We start from the raw sequence: 21,518 nt of genomic DNA, 5'->3' as shown, positions 1-21,518 counted from the left end.
GAGAGGTCTCGGGTTCGAGCCTGGGCAAGGGCGTATTTCTTTTGGAACTTGATTTCTTCAAAGGTTGTATTTTTTTATATCATTATAAGTACTATTATTGTTAAATTTATTATCATTAATATCATTCGTAGAAATATTGTATATTCATAGTTATTATTATCAGTAGTATTATTATTAGTATCATTATTTTAAATCTATTATCTTTATTAAAATTAATATTAATATTACAAAGTAGCATTAACAGAATTATCATTTAAACATTAATATTAGTACTATTTTATGATTACTGAAATTTCTATTAAAACTAGTATTATGATTAAAATTAACTTTATTATTAAAAGTAATATGTTTATTAAAACTATCATTTTTATCTTATCATTTATATTAAAAATTTTCATTTTTAAATTAATAATTACTACTATCATTATTATTATTATTATCATTTTTATCATTATCAGAATTATTACAAATAGATATTTTTTTTATCACTATATTGTTATTAGTAAAATGATATTAAATAATTTATATGAATTAAGTATATTAAATTGTCTATATCTAAATCTATATAACATATAAAGACAACAAGTATATTATTAATAATACATATAAATTTGCTAGATTACGATTATATATTTTAATAGATATAAAATTGATTTAGGTTCGTGAATCCAAGGTCAACCCTGCATTGTTCAGTTGTTCAATATAGTCATATGTATTGTTACTACAAAATATATTAGGTGAGTTTCATTTGATTCCCTTTTTACTCTTTACATTTTTGGGACTGAGAATACATGCGCTTTTATAAATGTTTGATGTAATAGACACAAGCACCTTAACTGTATTCTATGAAAGAATTATCTGGGATTGGGGTTGATTATTATGACACGCATTAGCCCCCGGTTTCCGTTAGAGCGTATGAGCTCCCGAGCGGGGTGGATGGTTTATTATTTATGACATTTTGGCACAGGTTGTCCTATATTTTATAAACATGAGTTCAGCCGTGGGGTGTAAAGACCGGCACAGAGGTTCTATATTTTGAAGGCACATGTATTCAGCCGTGGGGTGAAAGACCGGCACAAATGGTTACTATTATATTTTGAATCCTCACCAGGTGTTCTTCATATGAAAGATATTTTTTTTGTGCAGTTGGAATGGGACTTCTGCACGTTTTATAACATTTAAAATCTTGTGGTCTATTAAAATGATGAAAATGAAATGATTACTATAAACTAATGAACTCACCAACCTTTTGGTTGACACTTGAAAGCATGTTTATTCTCAGGTTTGAAAGAAATCTTCCGCTGTGCATTAGCTCATTTTAAAGATATTACTTGGAGTCATTCATGACATATTTCAAAAGACGTTGCATTCGAGTCGTTGAAGTTCATTAGAGATTATTATTAAGTAAATGACAGATTAGGTCATTTATAGTTTGGATATTATTAAATGATATGCATACCTGTCAACTTTCAATGAAATGAAAGATTGTCTTTTAAAAACGAATGCTATGTTTATAAAATGTATCATTTAAAGGTCAAGTACCTCGCGATGTAATCAACTATTATGAATCGTTTATAATCAATATGGACTTCGTCCGGATGGATTAGGACGGGGCGTTTCAACTTTCACCTCCTCATCTCTTATCCTCTCAAACTCAAGAACAACATTTTCATCTTCGCCATTAATTCATCATCCAAATCCGAATCAAGAAGCAAACATCAAAACAAATTACATTTTCGTGATCCTCTCTTCATCCTCTACATTTTGGTACCAATTTCATCAAGTTTGGATAACTTTATAAAAACACTAGATTTCTCTAAATTCGTTTTATATACTTGAAATGGTGTTAATTAGTGTCTATGGCTCAAGTATAACATGAATACATATTTTGTTTGCTCGATTTTTTGTTTTGAGTAACTAGTTTGAACATTTGAAATGAGTGTGCTTAATCTCGAGTTTTGGGTGATTAAATATTGTTAAATTGTTAAAGTTCATGTTTTAATTGTATTACTAGTATCACTAGCTTCGTTTTGATGTATAGGTTGAGTAAGAAAACTTCAAACACATGAATATTGATTTTGTAAGTTTTGGTTAGGGTTTGGTAGCTCTTAAAATGGACTTTTGATGATTTGAATGCCATGAAACGTTGTTAGTAAGTGTTTAGTTGTATTGTATGTTTCATTACCTTCAAAACGGCGTATCGTATGTGTAAATTGGATTCCCGAGTCAAGAAATGCGTTTTATGAACTTGAAACTTTGATTATGAACATTTAACGATCATTTGACGAGGTTTTTGTTGCTGTAAATGATGAACTCGATTGATGATATGTGTTTAGTTGTATTCCTTGTCAAAATACCTTTCTAATGATATAAGATACATGCTATAAGTGTTTTCGGTTCACAAATTGTGTTAGTTTGAGTTTTGGTTCGTGCACTTGTGTGTTTCAGCAAAACAGGGTCTGTATACTGATCTGGACGCCGTCCAGACTCTTGGACGCCATCCAGATCTTCACATCTGGATGCCATCCAGACTCTTAGACGCCGTCCAGACCTTCACATCTGGACGCCGTCCAGACTCTTTGGACGCCGTCCAGATGAACTGTCGGATTCTGTTTCGCTTGGTCGTTCACCGTTTAATTCTAACTATGCTACGCACCTCCTATTAACATGAAACTTGGCCAACATGCTCATATATGATTATATAACTTAGAAAAATTGTCGGATACCCGACCCGACCCCATTGACTTTGACTTTGACCAAGTTTGACTTTTAGTCAAACTTAACCAAATACTTATGCAATCGTTCTAATCTTTCTTTTATACTTGATTCTTGCGTGAAACTTGACAACTTGATTCACATACTATATTAATCGAGTCGTAACGAGCCATATGACTAATTGAACACATTTCGACCGACCTTGTGTCGTAACCGGTAATTGATACAACTTACTTGTTTAGGTCAAGGCTAAGCAACTTTCATGCACACGTTTACTTTGTGAAGTACATTTATACTCATGCACTCGAGGTGAGATCATAGTCCCACCTTTTCAACAACTTTTTATACTTTTATATTATGGGCTGAGAAACATATACTTTATTACATTTTGTACTACTTACTTTTATACTTTGAACACAAGTACGATGAAACAAACATTCCACGGCGAGTTAGAACAAAAATCCTCAATTCGATTATTATTAGTTACACTTGTAGGGTGTAAGCGAGAACTTATATTGTGTGGCCATACGGGTTTGACAAACCCTCATTTCGGACGGTTCGCTACCGTCTACGGATGAAATATATTTTTGAGAAACAGTGTATGTTCTAACACTATTGTGATGGGGTTCTATGGAAGGATACGTTAAGTCTTGATAATTGGGTGCTCGCGAACAATACTTTTGGAATGCAAATGATTTTGATAATCAACATTATGGGAATACTAAATCTTGTGGTTCAAAAACAACGTTTATTACAAACACCTATGATTTCACCAACGTTTTTCGTTGACAGTTTTCTATATGTTTCTCAGGTTCATACATGGCTATTTGATACATGCTTCCGCGTACACTCATACTTTCTTGGGGTCAAGCATACATGCATACACTCTGATTTCTTGCTTGGAGTCAAGCATACATACATGCATACGCTAGTGATAGCACCTTTGGATTCAAACATATTGTTTACATACTTACGCTATTTATAGCAACCGTGACTTTCAACTTATATTATGTCGCAAGTTTATTTCATTTATACATTATACTTTTGTAAACTTAAACTTGTTGTCGATCCATTTGGTAAACTAAACTTTGTAAGTCTTGTACTTTTCAAATCAATGCGACATAATTTTGGTCAAACGAGTCTCATATAGGGACTACGACCACGTAACGGGACCTAAGTTAGCGGCGCCGTCAATGACGATTTTCTCGGGTCGTTACAATAATGATAAACTTTTCAATTACCTTCAACTGAACTCGAAAAACAGACACACACACACACACACACACACACACACACACACACACACACACACATATATATATATATATATATATATATATATATATATATATATATATATATATATATATATATAGGGGCAGGATCAATGGGGAAGTAACCAATCGGGGGAAAGCAAAAAAAAAAATTCGTTTTTTTGGTATTTTTTTCCTGCATCAAGATCACACGAAAACATGAACATTTAGAAGAGACACTTCGTGATGAATGTTATTATTTAGGCGGGAAAACGATCGACAAAAATAACATTCAAGATAATATTGTTCGTGAAGAATATGAACGTTTTTTTTCTTTCATGTTTTGTAAAGTAAAATTTAGCCCGATTTAGAGTATATGGTTTAGGGTTTGGTGTTTTGGGTTTATTCCATAAACTCAAAACACTAAACCATAAACCCTAAACCCTAAACCCTAAACTCTAAACCGTTCGTGTTAAAAACTCAATCTAAATCCTAAATCTAAACCCTAAATCTAAACCCTAAACCCTAAATTTCTAAACCCTAATGTCTAAACCCTATAAACACTAATATCTAAACCCCAATAGCTAAAACCTCAACATACGCTCGAAAAACACGATAATTGTTATATATTACTTCTTCGAGTGTTTTCCCGCCAAAATAAAAACATTTATTACAAAGTGTCTCTACTAAATATTCATATTTTCATCTCATCTATAATGTTCGTGAACAAAGTTTTTTCAAAAAACGAAAAAAAAAAGTTTTTGCATCCCCCCGCTTCCCCCCGATTGATTACTTTCCTCTTGATCCTACAAAAATATATATATATATATATATATATATATATATATATATATATATATATATATATATATATATATATATATATATAGTGAAAGGATCCATAGAGAACTAGAGTATGTATAGAACTTATAGATTGAACTTCAATCTATGTGGAGATTGAGCTTTAAAAAAAAACTGAAAAAAAAGTCAATCTCCACACTAAAAAAAGTCAATCTGCAAAAAAAAAAAAACAAAAAAACAAAAAAAACTGAAAAAAAGTCTATATGCAAAAAAAAATTGCAAAAAAAAAAAGTCAATCTGCACACAAAAAAGTCAATCTGCAAAAAAAAAATACTGCAAAAAAAAGTCAATCTGCACAAAAAAAGTCAATCTACACAGAAAAAAGTCAATCTGCAAAAAAAAGTCAATCTGCACAAAAAAAAATATCAATCTGCACAGAAAAAAAGTCATTCTGCAAAAAAAAAATTAATTGTCAATCTGCAGGAGATTGACTCATCTGCACGAGTTTCATGAGTTCTCTACTACCTTTGATTCTCCATGAATCCTCACCTTATATATATATATATATATATATATATATATATATATATATATATATATATATATATATATATATATATATATATATATATGTGTGTGTGTGTGACAAAATTGCTGAAATAGTCCATGTGATTTGTACCAAAATGCTAGTTTCGTCCCTGTGTTTTTTTTTGATGGATTTGGTCCCGGTGGTTTATAAAAGTTGCTGATTGAGTCCCTCTGACCGACGGCCGTCAAAAAAACCGTTAACTCCAGTCATGTGCCAGACATGTGAGGGTATTTTTGTCAGTTTCTTTCCTTTATTAGCAAAATTGCTCAAATGGTCCCTGTGATTTGTACTAAAATTGATGAATTGATTCCTGTAATTTGTACCAAATCACAAATCCCCTAATTAACACAAATTCATGATCTGTACATTTCAGCTATATTCATAAATATATATAAATAATACTCTGTAATATTGTTCCTATAAACACAAATATAAATTAAACGCCACCAAATTCATCAAAATCACTAATAAAAAGACTGTTAGTATTTGACATTTTATTCTTCATTGGAACCCCTTTACAATCGACACATTCACACACAAATACATAGAGAACCTGTTAAACTTTTTTGCTTCTAAAATGAAATCAAATTATAATAAACCCATTTAATTTCAAACCCATTTTCAATTAAGATCTGCAATCGGACATCAGATCTGAAATCAAAGATCGATTGTTGCTACAAATCTGAAAAGCGATAAGATCTACAAACCGATTAGATCTACAAATTTGAAACTCGATTGTTGCAGCTCTCATCGGAGAAAACGAACGTTCGCCGGAGATGGTGACGGTTGGGAAGTTTGCTTTTGACAATTAGGTAATTCAATATCCAACTCTCTTTCTGCTGCTACTAGTCTTCTGTTTCTACTTGATTTGTAAGTATCACGTGGTACTGTTATGTACATGTAGATGTATATTAGTTATGTACATGTAGATGTATATTACTCATAATTGCAAAATATTATTTTAATTTGTGTTAGTTTTTCGTTTTGTATAGAGCAACTTCCTTGAATAGGATTTGCATATTAATGAGCTAAGGATGAAGATGAGAGGAAAAGGAGGGCGGTGGTGGAAGTGAATTTAATTATTTATGTTTGGTGTTGATTTGGATTTGATTATTTGATTTTAATAAGTTCTTGTAATGTTTAATGGAAATGAATTTGGTGTTCTTGAGAGTTTTAATTTTCCAGATCTGTTGGTTATTTTCCAGATCTGTTGGTGCCGGCGGTTTTCGATTGAAGGTATCAACTCAGTAATTTGCAATTGAATGTGAAAATGGTGGATTTGAGTATAATTTAGAGTTTATAGTTTGTATATTTATTGATTCAATGTTTTGGTGGATTTGATTTTACCATGTTATTTAAAGTGTTTGAATAAGATGAAAAAAATTAGGGTTTGTTCATAATTATTGAGGATAAAGATGAAGGTGAGGAAGAAAAAATTTTTGGGGATAAAGATTTCAACAATTTTATTACAAAACATGGGAACCATTACAGCAATTTTGTTACAAACCACATGGACGATTTCAGCAATATTATCAATAAAGAAAGTAAAGGACAAAAATACCCTTACATGTCTGGCACGTGACTGGAGTGGAGTTAACAGATTTTTTGAACGCCGTCAGCAATAGAGACTAAATCAGCAACTTTTATAAACCACCGGAACCAAATCCATCAAAAAAAGCACAAGGACGAAACTAGTATTTTGGTACAAACCACAGGGACTATTTCAGCAATTTTGTATATATATATATATATATATATATATATATATATATATATATATATATATATATATATATATATATATATACAGTATCTTTTAAGTTGATTTGATTTTCAGTTTAACCAAATCAAAAGATTCTAATTTGAAATTGAACTCAGAATTCAATATTGAATGCAATTTCGATTATAAGTTATTCAAAAATTATTTTTTATTTTAATTCAATTTGATTTTTAAGTGAAATATATAAGAAGCCGCGATGGGGTATTGGGGTGTGCAAATGGAAGAAGATGAGACTTTGAAGTTTGGATTTGATGTCAGCTGCTGTCATTGCAAGCAACAATAAATAACAATAGTGTTATCTCTTGGATTTTTTCTTGCTTTATTTATATTTTGTTTGTACTCGTATTTAACTTATATTATATTATATTATATTATTATTATTATTATTATTATTTTTTTTTTTTTTTTTTTTTATGGAAATGGAAATTATATTATTATTATTATTATTATTATTATTATTATTATTATTATAATAAACTTAAAAGTTTTAAAACTTACAAAAAATTAGTGGGAAGCCTAGAGACAATCTGGACCCCCACACCTCTAGCAATAGCAAAACCTATCCTAGTAAAAATATGAGCAGCAGCACCGGCACCAATATCTTGCGCCATCGAACTCTTCTGAACCCGCTTTAGCAAAGAAACAGCCTCCTTCTCTAATTCCCCAAGGGAAGAAAATGAGAAAGGAATGAAACCATAACCAATCGCCAGACAACTAGATTCGTACTTGACCCGCTTCCGACGAGCCGCATTAATCACAGCACGTCCAGGGACAAAGTCAGAAAGCCCAGACTGTGTCAAAGGAGAAGACCCTGTCAAGTCAACACAAACATCGCGACCACAATCCCAGGAATAAAGTAACACATCTGCAGGTCTGAGGGCCCTGTCGTTCCCTCCAGACAACCCAATGTCAACCTCCTTTCTCGCTGAAATCCCAGATCGATAACAAACATCAACAAGGGAATCCCGGACAATATTATGTCGATGCTTAATATTATAAATTACTCCAATGCAATCTCCATTTTAAGACCCCCAATTCTCTCTCCCCCATCTCTTTCTTTCCTTCTCTCTCCAGAAACAAAAAATATAGAACCTGTTTTACCCACACACAAGTAAATCTCTTCTCTCTCTCTATCATATATATACACAAATACAAATTCTTATATGTATCTCCTTTTTTCAGTCTAAAATATTTGACCTATTATTACTTTATGGAAAGTAATACATAAATGGGTGCACCCCATTTCAAATCTTTTCATATCAAGCTTTGATTTTTCCGATTCTTTTATCCTTAAATCAAATTGGGGTTCTTTTATATTGGATGTTTTTGGTCATTTGCATGTTCTTTTCTGCATTATTATTAATTAATCGTTATTATTTATAAGTTTTATTCGCAGATCTGTTTAAGTTTTGTCATGTTTATGTTAGATCACTTAGATCTAGGTTTCGTGCCCTAGAATTTTGAATATCTATGGTAATGCAGTTATTTATAGATTCGATCTGTTTATAGTTAAATTGTATGTTTTAGGGATTCTTATAAATTGTTTGTTGAATTGTATCTTTACATTGGATCTAAAAGGTTTGATTTTTATGTTAAATTTTAGGGGAATTTGTTGAATTTGCTCCCACCACTTTGTTCTTAGCCCTAATTTTTCATGGGTGGAGTAACAAAGTACGAATTATACTTACAAACTACTAAAAATGTGATAATGTTGTTTTGTGGATGTTGTGTAGTTTTGATTTATGGATGATGATGGATTGGATATCAAGAATTGGGGGTATTATGAACCACCTTCATTTAAACAACATCTTGGATTGCAACTAATGTCGCCTGTTGGAGATCATAGAGACACAAAACCGTTATTTTCGACCCGTGAAAACCCTGTAATGATCAACCCGAATGCCCCCATGTACTACCACCAACCGCCTATTCCGATGAATTACATGCGAGATAGTTGGATACAAAGAGAAAGACTCCTTCATATGTTACCTGGAAACCCTAATTTTTCACATATGCCCGATACTTCAGCCTCAAATTCAATTAACATGATGCAACCGATCGATTCGCCGAAGGATCAAGGAATGATTGTCGAAGAAAATACCACGGGTGGCGGTGGCAGTTGTGATGACGCTGGTGGAAGTAGTGCACCGAAGAAAAGATCAGCGACAACTGTCAAAAACCCGCGAGTCAAGAAACCGAAAAAGCTGAAAGAAAATGGGAATGCAACGGGGTCACGTTCGAAAGTTGTGAAACGGAGTATGGATATGGTTATAAATGGGATTGATATGGATATATCTGGATTACCGATACCTGTTTGTTCGTGTACCGGGGCCCCTCAACAATGTTACCGATGGGGTTTAGGTGGGTGGCAATCGGCTTGTTGTACGACTACTATATCGATGTATCCATTGCCAATGAGTACAAAACGCCGAGGAGCACGAATTGCTGGGAGGAAGATGAGTCAAGGTGCATTCAAGAAGGTTTTGGAAAAGTTAATTTCTGAAGGTTATAGTTTTGATACTGCGATTGATTTGAGGACTCATTGGGCTAAGCATGGGACTAACAAGTTTGTAACCATCAGATAAAGTGGCTCGACTTCTGTGGCTGCACCCAAGTTCATCGTTGGTCGTTTGCAGAGGTATACTTGTTTATGAATTTCGGGTTTTCTCGAGTTTTAGACTTTTGGGTTCCATTTTTATTGCGATAAGATGGATTTTTCTTGGCAACTCTAATTGTAGAATTATGGTTTCAGTTTCTTTATTTTGTGTTATTAATGACATTGTTGGGATCTTTTATGCTCATTTGTTCTTTTGTATAATGTCTGTGATGGATTTGGGTAGTTCACCTAGATTCCGAAATGTAGAGTTTTTAAGAGTTCATCGAGTTTGTGGATTGCTTTCATAACTCGATTGGTAGTAACCGGTAATTGAGTTACAGAAGATGCAAAAATTTGATGACTCTGTACTTCAATGAAAATGAGCCTTAAATTGTATTTCAGTTTTCTTTAATCTTGTTCCAAAAAACTTGCAAATTCTTATGTGACATAAACATAATAAAGTTTTAGTTTTTGTACCATATTTGTACTAGATTCAGTCATACAGTTGTGATCAATTGTGCTTACATAGTATGAAGTTTTTTGATAGAAGATTTTTTTGATGAAGTTGAAATAATCGACTGATGAGCTCGTGATTTGTACAAAGAGTCGATTGATGAAAATTTCATAAGGGCTAACCTGCATTAAGAATTTGAATGTAGACCTTTTAATATTCTAGTTGATGAGTCAAGCATGTAAACAATATATTGGTCCACAGCAACATAACAAATTTTATACATCAAAAACGAACTTACAGCACTAAAAATGCCACAAACACGTACATTAGGGGTGATCATTGCAGAGGATATAAGATGAGAAAAATGAATAAAAAAATGATACACCCAATTGTGTAGTTTTCTCAAGAAACAATATAAAATCAGACCCTGAATGAATGACAAAAACCCCCACCACCCAAAAGGGCTTTTCCTTTATCTCAATCATGAATCACCACTACAAAAATACACCTACAAACACCACCAGACCAAGAAGCTGGTGAACCATAGACACCATCTCCAGTTGAATTAGACACAAACTCTCGTCCTATGGCTAACATGCCCGGAAAAAAACCCACCCGCCACCTTTCACAGTTGGTTTTTCTGTAACCAAATAATCGAGGGTACACAAAACTTGAACATCAATGTATGTATACATGTATCACAAACATCATGAGGCTGCTATTGTTGCTGCCTTAGCCAGTTTTTCTTTCTCGATGACTGCTCTTCTCTGTTCAGCATGCTGAGCAACTCCATTTGCCAGTGCTTGATAACGGAAATCAAGTGTTTGTGTAAGGCTTTGGAACCTCGTTGGATCTGAAGCTTGCATAACTACAGTGATCCCATAAAACAGAAACCAGTTAACAATTTTAGCAAACAATAATACATGTTAAAAAATTAAAATAGAAAATAAATAAGATTTTACCTTTCAGAGTATCCACAAAGAGAACAAAGGGGTCCACATCATCAATAGGTGACTGGAAGTCTTCGTCATCACTAAAATCATCATCCGAGTCATCATCATCATAGTCATCAGTTGACCGAAACGCCTTTGCCTGAGGACAAGAATCTTGTAAATAACATGAGTGAAAGTTCTTAAAAGAATTAAATCACTTGAAACTACAAACCTGTGCAGCTAATTTTTTAAGCCTTGCGCTATTAACTTCATCACCATCCTCATCATCTAATCCCATTTCCTTGTCAGACCCATCATCCTCCTCATCATCAGTTCCCAATCCATCATTCATGTCATCATCATCTTCAGGCTCTTCTTTCTCCGCTTCTGCATATACAAATGCAATTTATATATGTATATTTCATGAAGAAGATTTTGCAATATGTCATAAATGTTAAAAACCTGCTATTTGATCCTTGTAGGCAACAAGCAGATCAAGTGTAGCCTTGAAAACACGCTCTAAAGCCTCGCCTGACATCTGATCAGCAGGGAGTGAAAGCAGAGATGTCAACCCCAAAGAGCAGATCTTCTTATCAGTCTCCCTGTAAAGTCAAACTGTGTAAAGTCAAACAGCAAAAAAGGATGCTTAGAGTGTAGTGCATAAAAGTTTAAACACGGTTCATTACCTCTTAAAATTAGCTCGCACGCCATTCTTTTTGGTTTGTTGCAACATCTGAAACCAAAGGTTGAAAATTTCTGTAGCCACACCAAGCTTTTGCAGTATATTGAGTGTCAAAGATGGATTGTAGTATAAAGCATCAGCAATCTGCATGACAATGCAGTAGCACATACTTAAGTTAAAACAACCAAAATCAATAACCAGATTAAAAAATAAAAATAAAAAAGTTTGTGATGGCACTTACAACTTGCATCAAAAGGCATTTCAAGTAAGGGCGTTCAGCTCGACGCAAGCGGTCAACTGTGATTCTTAAATACGGTTCAACCCACGGGTCAACCTGACCTCTACAGTTTTGTAACACTACAGCTATAAGCTTGGGTGCGGGTTCAATGTCATTGTCTTCCAAGTTTTTGTCGCTCATTACCTGGGGTATAAGTTTTTAAGCATCCACGCTTACAAAAGTCATTTATTATTTATAATTACAGAAAAAGTTGAATAAAAACTGAAGCAATATACATTGGAAAGCATAATCCATAAGCTTTGTTGGTAGTCTGGCTCCTTGCATGTGAGATAGTGCACTGTACTCCTGGATATATAGTTGTCCAAAGGAACAAGGATATCTACAAAACCACATATACATAATTAACACTATGAAATTAAAATAAAACATATGATTAGCAATATTAATTTATATGAAAAGAAAATTAACATACTGGTAAAGAAGTCAATAGCCCATTCAGCAAGAGCTTCCATCAATAACGGCCAAAGACTCCACATATCCATGGATATAGTAGGGGAGAAAAACGTCATGTATGATACAATTTCCAAAACTTCTTCAAATACCTCTGCGCCAAAATTTATAGGTGGGCTACATGAGCGACAAAAGATATCAATCTTTTTATTAGGGCTCAGACATAGGAATAGGATGTTACCTTGACCATCAGTTGTTAGCATCCGCCGCATTATTGGAAGTAAAATTGGCTCAACTTGAGCAAAAAGGTGAGGAAGCCTGCTGACAGATTCAAGAATTGTGCTAATGGCACGCAAACATCCAACGGCTGCTAATGCACCAGGATCGTCAGCCTCGGCATCAGCTTCAGCGGTATTTATACATTTCCAAAATGCAGCAGCCTATAAAAATAACAGGATAGAGTAAGAATAAACATATGGGCTTTTTTTGTCAGAAAAAAATAAAATAACAAAAAAAAAAACAATCACCAGGTTCTGGCATAAGCCAACAGCATAGGGCGCCATCTCCTCTCCAAACTTGTCAACTATAGTCTCAAGGGTGAACACCAAATCCTCGTTTTCAACTTCATTCATAAGCTTGAAAAACTCTGACAAAAAACCATGTGTGAGACAAAACAAGACAAAACGAGCCAAATATGGGATATGAGTTGATAGAATGATAGGAAAACGTTGGTTGACATACCATCAAGTAGTTGTGGAAGGATGGGTCTGATTTCACCAAGATCTGGGAAATAAAATAAATCAAATTCTCAAAATATAGAGAATATAAAGCGGGAAAGAAATGTTTTATTAATTAGTTTACCTTTACAGGCTTCAACAAAACAACGTAATGCAAATACAGAATCAATACGCACTGGAAGCTCTGGGTCCCGCATCCCAGCAACAACACTTTGTAGTGCTTTGCTGAAATTATTTGGGTCAGAGAAATTGATATGTGCATATTGTCCTGCAACCCATGCAGCCTAACATTCAAAAAGAGACTTATTAGATGAATTTCCTATCAAAGGTGACAACATAGCGGAACGTATAAGTTTCTTTTTTTTCTTCTTTTTTTTTAATTAAAAGAAACTGTCAGGGAGGTAAAAAAAAAATTCAAATATAAACCTCACCTTTGCTCTGATGTGGCCTACGGGACTGTTAAACTCAGGGAAAACATGTTGCACTAACATCGATTCGAGTTCAGATTTATATGGTTGAGTCTGTTTCAGTTTATCACATAGCGTTCCAATAGCAAGAAGTGCACCATCTTTTTGTCGGTAAGGTTTGAGCTCGATGGGTGCCTCCTCATACCTGAAATACGGGTTACATTTTACACACTATTATTAATTTCGGATTTCACAGATTTCTGCATACAATATAATTTTATGTTAATAATTTAATGCGTACCTTTTAAAGATCTCCACAATGAATAGTATAAATTTTTGGAGGTTTTCTTTTCCACGTTTTCTTACCAATTCACTCACGAAGTCCATTGCCGCAGTCCTAGGACTATACAGATCTTCAATTATATCTATACAATAAAAAGCAGTGAGCTCAGGAATAAATTTAGTCTTAGGAAAATTATACTTTTTGCTGGCCAAAAATAAACATAAATGGAAGACTCACCATAACCCTTTCTCACATACTCATGTGGGTCCTCCTCCCAGAGAGTTTGATCATCATCATTGAAGCACATAAGTGGAAATATTATCTCGAATAAAACCACATCAAGTCTTGGTTGGAGCAGATTGTACGTTGAATTCTTTGAAATACTGCATATGTAAATAGATAATAAAAAAACACCTCGTAAGCGTTAAATATAAATTTACAAAAAATATGTAATATACATAATATATATCATGCATTAAACGGACTGACCTATTGGTCAAATATTGCAATATAAGGTTGGTTACTCTGTCAGGTAGATAAGAACCGACACGAACTGCATTTAGTAAGTTCATATGACACTCCAAGATTTTCCCAGCATAGTTTTTCTGGAAATGTTGTGCAAAATCTTTGTTTTCTGGATTTTGCATTTTCAAATCCCCAAACCTGTGGAAAATCAAAATCAATGTATGTTTAAGGAGTTTCAAAATCGGTATATTAAGAACATTAATACAATGACTCACCGAGTATAGAGACGGTTTAGTATATGAGCTATCCATTTCTTCAACTTCCACCAACCCCATGACTTGCGTAAATCTGGATCAGCAGGTTGACCCTCTACCGGAACAGGTCTCTCCAATACATTCAAGAAAAGAACCATCCAAGCATTGAAAACATTCGGGTCAAACAGTTTCTTTGGAATCTCCAGCTGTACAAGATTTTATTTAAAAAAATTGTCAATACAGTTTCCATTGACTACAAGTACATAACTTGACCCCTAACGTGTTGAAACTTATGAGTCAGGGTTCATTTAGAGACCACATGTAACGCTGACTCTTGAGTGCAGATGTATAAAAACCAGTTAAAACAAGGTGCAGAAGACCCCTGTAAGAATATTTCTGTGTAGTAACTTACATAGATGGAAGACCAGTATATTTTGCAAATGAGCTTAATCAATTCTGCTACTTCTAATGAAGGATTTACTATCTGTACAAGCCTGTTAAAGATATTGAGTAAATGAGGAAAAGTCTCATCTACAACATGCTGAACCGGTGTCCTCTCTTCATCAGACTTAAACCTACAAGTAGCAAATTATAAGTGTGAGAACAACTTACACGACTCAATAAACTCACAGTAACTTGCTTTATGGAATAAAACGGGAAAACCTAACCGGATTAAGAAATAATCAATAGTATATATAGTATCAAGCTCTACAGACTACCTTATGCAAATAAATAGAATCAAGTTACATTTTGGATCTTATGTGCCATGGGAATAAAATTGTAAACTGAGTTACTCAAATTCAACTTGATAAATTATGCAAAGATTAAAAGATGTTGCACACTACTCGAATGTACGGTTAAAAATTTTATAACCTAACTTATGGCTACAGGGGCCCGTAAGACAACAGATAAGATTATAACGTTAAAAAAACTTATACGCCGTAACAAACATGATGAAAAGAACAAGTTCATAAAGCTTGACAAAAACTGATAACATCTAGTGTCAATTCAAGCTTACAATAAGTTGACTAGAGAATGTTTGCTCATTTAGATATACATACCTGTATATCTCTACATGTCATATATGATACAAGTGAAACCAAGACTTACTCATATTTCCTAGCAAGAAGTCGTAGAACAAATAGAGCTCCATAAACTTGCTGGTCCTGTAAATTTAGAGTCACCCACTGCAAAAGACCTGGCCATTGCTCGGGATAATCTGCATTAATAATTGTCTTGACACACTCACCCAACTGGGCCCTGTAAACAAAATTGGTGGTTTATTTTATAATGAATGCAGAAAGACAAAGGGTAAAAGACACATTAGCTAAATCAATTCTGTTAACCTCAACAATGCAGGAACTTGTGCAACAAAAACTAGAATGTTTTGCCTCACCAACTCTTTATCACTTGGCGATATCTTGGACTGTTCCCCTACGTTGGCAAAGGTTGGACAAAGTAATCAGAAGTTTAAATGATTCATTATCCAAGTGTGTTGGCTTCACTGCCAGGCATGTAGTGGTTGTATGCCATTTAATTGTATGTACATATGAAAATTGAAGATTAGGATCCTCTCAATTAATTTTATTACCTGATAGGTCAAGTTATATAGTTTGTGAGGAAAAAATTTAGCAGGTTAATTATTATGATTTTTATTTATTTGATATATTCTCATCTCTCATAATTATCATAACTTGATCAATCAAGTTATAAAATAACTTGAGAGAATCTCAATCCGACAAGAGGTCTAATTTTAATGTGAATTTGGGAGGGAAAGTACCGGGATCATGAGATGACCAGTTTTCAGCTATAAAATTCTTAAAATGAATGCTTGCAACCTGTCTCACTGCCAAATCATAATTTCCATCTACAATGATCTGTAGCAGCCTCACCAAATGGTGAGGAGTATATTGAAACTGAAACGAAAACGATTTCCATATCAACAAACTTCAGTACAGTTACACGACTCATTCCTTAACACAAATAGTACAATTCATCATCAACACATAATCTGTTATATATCTGTTGAAATCGACACATCAAACAAAATGAAACAAGCAAAATCTCTTGTATAATGTATATGATCTTCCAAAGTAAACATAATATGCGAAAATAGCTCCAGTCTCTTATCAATCAAAATGAAAGTTATCGCATCAACAAAGCAGTTAGCTCCTTCCTTAACGAATATAGCTATATAGCTATTCATCATCAAAAATTAATTCATAATTCATAAATTTACTTCGAAATAAACTCAGAAATGGAAATTGTGTTCAGCGATTTACGAACACAGTAAAACAGAGTCACAGCTAATACAAAACAATATCAAAAAACGACAAATCAGTAGTAACATGTAATCATCTTCCAAATCAATCAATCATAGTGAGCGAATAATTATTACATCAAAATCGACACACAGCAAATAGCAATATAACAGATTGAACAGATATAAAATTAAAAACCTAAAAAAACAACAAATCAGTTGCAAAATGTATATCATCATCAGAATTAAGCAAACCGATGAACAGTAACACTACTTCCGATCGAATTAAATCAAAACGAGAAGATGTTAACCTTATTGAGGCTATCTTCAGCTGCTTTCCGTTCAGCAGGATTAGGACTAAGTGCGGCATTTAGAACAACGGCAATCGTCTGGAGATCCATGTACGTATAGATTGTATCTATAACCTGATAGAATCTGGTGACCGATATGAGAATTGGTCCGTAGCTAGCTAATACAGAAATCACAGTAGAGATGAATGTATATTGAGCTGTATGCAAATCATTAGGGTTTAGTGGAGACAACCAGCAACTATTTTGGGTTAGTTTAGCTACTAAGTATTACTTGACGGCGTACGCGCGTATTATCACGCGCTGTTTGTTACGGAGTACAGTTACAGTTTACGATGGTCAATAACTTTAAATTTTTACATGAATATTATTTTATTTCCTAAAAAATAATAAGAGTAATAATAATAATAATGAGTTTTGATTTAATTCAACCATCCTTAATCTTCATTTTTGATTTCATATAGGGTGATACAGAGTAATCATTTCATATAGGGTGATACAGAGTAATCATCTTACGTAATTATATATTGTTTTTTTTTTTTTTCTATAAGTAAGAAAGATGTATTAAAACAAACCAACTGATACAAGAGCAAATATAATAAACAAAGCTCTACAGCAAGAACACATAAATAACACGAGATACAAATAGAAGAAAGAATTCTGCCCCGGGAGACTATATATTTTTCGTATATCATTGATTATGATTTATAACAATACTAGTTTTATGAGCCCGTCCGTTGGACGAAAGTTCTAAAATATGATTTTGCAACCGTTGAATATATAACCAAAGCAAAATACATATTATAGTGAAATATCTTACAATTTTATGAGCCCGTCCGTTAAACGAAAGTTCCAATAAAATGATTTCACAACTATTAGTTAAAATGAAAGTTGTACAATTTACATGATTGAATGATTAACGATTGCTACAATTTATTATCTTGATAAAAGGATTAATTTTAAAAAACTTTCTATGGTTATTGCGATTAAAGTTCTTATATATTTTATATAAGATAACTTTTTAAATAGATATATGCAGAATAAAATATATATTTAATTTAATAAATATGGTAACAGTATATCTTTTTAAAATATTAATTTTTAATGAGGAGTTGACACGTGACAGGAATAATTGAGGAGTTGACACGTGACAGTTTTAATGAGAAGATAACACGTACGATTATTGGCACGCGCTCTATTATAATTTCTTGAAAACCCTAGAAACCCAACCTTTATTGGCCATTATTCTTTTTATCTTGGGTTTCATATCCTTTTTAAAGATTTCAGTTTCCATTCTCATATGGGTTTACGTTAATTTTTTAAGACCCCCAAAAAACATCAAAAAATATGGTTGTTGGGCTCTTGTTACGATTATAGTTCTTATATACTCCGTATTTCATATAAGATAACTTTTTAAATGGATATGTGTGTAATAAAATATAAAATATATATTTAATTTAATAAATATTGTAACAGTATATTTAAATTAATAAATATGGTAACAGTATATCTCTTTAAAATATTAATTTTTAATGAGAAGTAGACACGTGACAGGAATAAATGAAGAGTTGACACGTGTCAGTTTTAACGAGAAGACGACACGTAAAATTATTGGCACGCACTGTATTATATATATAATAATTAGTAATGTAAATGTATATAATGTATGTATTATGCTTTATATAATGTATGTATTATACTACATGAACCCGTCCGTTATACGTAATTGTAAATATTAATTTTTAAAATCGTTGACAATGACAGATGTTATCGATCAAATTACACTATAATTAGGAACATGAAAATGTATATAAAATTGAATCGTTACATTTTTTTAAAGCTAAAAACCTTTTTATTAAAATAAAGATATTACATGAGATGCATCAGATATTCTGGAGGGGTACGAGCAAATTTACAGCAGGAAACTATATTTGAAATGAGTAAAGCTAATAAAATGATAACATCCTGAAAAGAATTGAATGTAGAAAAAATACTTATATCACTCAAGTTGTCACCACGGTAAAGACGGAACTTGCAAAAACAAGTTGAGGATACATCAGTCACAGTGCTGAAAATCAGCAACAAAGCGAACCTAAGTTACCCTCATTAAGTCTCAACCTAGGGGACATTTGAGGATTGGAGAGAAACCTGTCATTCAAGATTGAACATCGTGAACATCGTTCCTTCATGGTACATGAATGTTATTTTTCAAGCGTTTTCTGATCAAAATAATAACACTCATCACAAAGTGTCTTTTTAAGTGTTCATATTTTCACCTAATCTAAATATTTGTTAAAAAAATATTTAAAAAAACAAAAAAAAATTACCTCCCTCTTTCCCTCCTAAAATCTATTTCCCTCTTGATTATATATATATATATATATATATATATATATATATATATATATATATATATATATATATATATATATATAATGAAATAAACGAGGTAGGTGGGCAGCTCGCGCGTTGACGCGAATATATTATTACAATACATATATCGATGATCGTCATAAAATTTAACATTTGTCATTACCTAAATTTGTTATATGAATTAAAAAATTGGGAAAAAAAAAAGATAGGAAGAAACTTTAAAGGAAAAGACAAAGATAAGTATATTTGAAATTAAAAATGTTATTTTTATTTAATTTCACAACTAGAATGGGTAAAATAATTGCTATGTGGAGCAATGTGTCACAACCCAATAAGTTTGTGGCCCAACCCACTAAGATTATGACCCAATTAAGGGTTTTAATCCAAAACTTCATGGAAGGCCCAAGAACATCATGGAAGCTTCCTAGAACTTTCCCATGAGTTCTTCCATGGAATGGTATGGAATGTTCATGGAAATATCTATCTCCATGTATATACTTGAAGTTTCTAGTACTTAGATCCTAACCATTGATTTAGATTAATCTTAGCCATCCATTTTGTGTTAGAAGTAGTATAAATAGGGGTGGTCTCATTTGGCACACCACACCTCAAATCTCAAACATTCTCTCTTGTAAAGCATTCTCAAGCAATATAAGTATTTTCTTCAATTCCACTTGTTCTATAATATTTTCTCTTTTGGTTACTTGAATCATTATAAGGTCCGAGTAAGGCTGACTTAGTAGAGACTAAGTGCCGCACGTGAGCTTATTGAGATAAGTCCGTGACATTTGGTATCAGAGCAAGGTCGATTCAAGGAGATGGCAACCGAGACAGAGAAGAATGTAAGCGCAACAAGTGGTGTGATGGGTGATGAGACTCGTGGTCGGGTAGAGACTCGCCAAGGAGCCAAGAAGAACCGAGGTACGTCCAAAGACTTTGTTGCAAACTTGGACAAGAGGATCATGGATGTAGAGACATACATGGACGACGTGAAAGCAAAGGTCGAAGACGTCCACCAACGTTTGGATGGTTTGGACGGGGACTTTCACGAATTGAAAGATGATTGCAAGAGTGCAATCAACGTGCTAGACGTTGACATGCGACGTGAGATCCATGACTTAAGGGGTATGCTCATGGGTGAGATTACGAAGTTGCGAGGCGAAATGGAGGGGGAGGTCTCCACTATTCACCAACGCCTCGTGGATTTACAAACCAACATGAACTCTTGTTTGAGATTCATGGCTAGTGGGGGTGGCAACACTGGATGCAATGCTCTGAAGTTGGACGTTCCCAAGCCGTCACCGTTCGTGGGGAAGCGGGAAGCCCGAGCGATTGATGATTTTATATGGGAGATGGAACAATACTTGGAGGGAGTCAACATAGTGGATGATGCAATGAAGATTAAGACGGCAACCCGTTACCTCAAGGATACTGCAGCATTATGGTGGCGTCGTCGATATGGAGATATCGAGAAAGGTACGGTTACTATTGATACTTGGGATGATTTCCTTGCTGAACTTAAGAATCAATTCTACCCCAAGAATGCTCAAAGGGATGCGATGAGTCGTCTACGTAAATTACATCATTCCGGGACGATTCGGGAGTATATTAAAGAATTCACGAACCTTAGCCTGGAGGCCCCAGATATTCCCGATGATATTCTCCTCTTCTATTTTCTCGATGGTTTGCAACCTTGGGCTAAGACGGAGTTGGAGAGACGAGGAGTCCAAGACCTTGCCACCGCAATTGCTCAAGCGGAGGCATTAGTCGACCATGCTAATATGAAAGATTCGTTCAAGTCAAAAGATAAAAGGGTGAGCCATGAGAAAGGTGGGGGAGATAAGCCCGCCCAATCAAGGAATGATAATACACGTAAGCCACCAACCGGGAATAATAAGAGCATAAAAACTTCTTACAAGAATGATGGATGTTTCATATGTG

At 33.7% G+C, this 21,518-nt stretch overlaps 2 protein-coding genes across 2 annotated transcripts; one reads left to right on the top strand and one right to left on the bottom strand.

Moving 5' to 3' along the window:
- Positions 1-8,153: 8,153 nt before the first annotated feature.
- Positions 8,154-10,130, top strand: LOC139861638 (protein BASIC PENTACYSTEINE1-like). Its single transcript, XM_071850088.1, has 2 exons — positions 8,154-8,249; positions 8,872-10,130. The coding sequence occupies exon 2, from the start codon at positions 8,881-8,883 to the stop codon at positions 9,721-9,723; it is 843 nt and encodes a 280-aa protein (XP_071706189.1). The 5' UTR covers positions 8,154-8,249; positions 8,872-8,880; the 3' UTR covers positions 9,724-10,130.
- Positions 10,131-10,438: 308 nt separating this feature from the next.
- LOC139861192 (importin beta-like SAD2) lies at positions 10,439-17,411 on the bottom strand. The gene is made up of 22 exons (XM_071849500.1): positions 17,208-17,411; positions 16,417-16,552; positions 15,983-16,070; positions 15,747-15,896; positions 15,049-15,211; positions 14,658-14,842; positions 14,407-14,580; positions 14,155-14,300; positions 13,936-14,059; positions 13,659-13,839; positions 13,352-13,511; positions 13,232-13,273; positions 13,018-13,136; positions 12,732-12,930; positions 12,513-12,644; positions 12,316-12,419; positions 12,044-12,223; positions 11,807-11,946; positions 11,583-11,722; positions 11,353-11,507; positions 11,151-11,280; positions 10,439-11,056 (listed from the first exon to the last, which is right to left on the bottom strand). Exons 1-22 carry the CDS (start codon positions 17,295-17,297, stop codon positions 10,896-10,898), a joined length of 3,099 nt encoding a protein of 1,032 aa, XP_071705601.1. The 5' UTR covers positions 17,298-17,411; the 3' UTR covers positions 10,439-10,895.
- Positions 17,412-21,518: the final 4,107 nt, after the last annotated feature.

The sequence above is a fragment of the Rutidosis leptorrhynchoides genome, chromosome 8 (assembly GCF_046630445.1).
Source record: "Rutidosis leptorrhynchoides isolate AG116_Rl617_1_P2 chromosome 8, CSIRO_AGI_Rlap_v1, whole genome shotgun sequence".
NCBI classification, from domain to species: domain Eukaryota; kingdom Viridiplantae; phylum Streptophyta; class Magnoliopsida; order Asterales; family Asteraceae; genus Rutidosis; species Rutidosis leptorrhynchoides.
Note: the sequence above shows the minus strand (reverse complement) of the source record. Positions and strands in the feature narration are given on the sequence as shown.

What these genes read in the sequence shown, in the direction of transcription:
- LOC139861638 (XM_071850088.1), top strand. Translation starts at nt 8,881, where the DNA reads ATGGATGATGATGGATTGGATATCAAGAATTGGGGGTATTATGAACCA.
- LOC139861192 (XM_071849500.1), bottom strand. Translation starts at nt 17,297, where the DNA reads ATGGATCTCCAGACGATTGCCGTTGTTCTAAATGCCGCACTTAGTCCT. An exon ending in TTTTGTTGAAGCCTGTAAAG is followed by an intron (nt 13,274 to 13,351) that starts GTAAACTAATTA and finishes TTTATTTCCCAG; the next exon opens with ATCTTGGTGAAATCAGACCC. An exon ending in GCTAACAACTGATGGTCAAG is followed by an intron (nt 12,645 to 12,731) that starts GTAACATCCTAT and finishes ATTTTGGCGCAG; the next exon opens with AGGTATTTGAAGAAGTTTTG.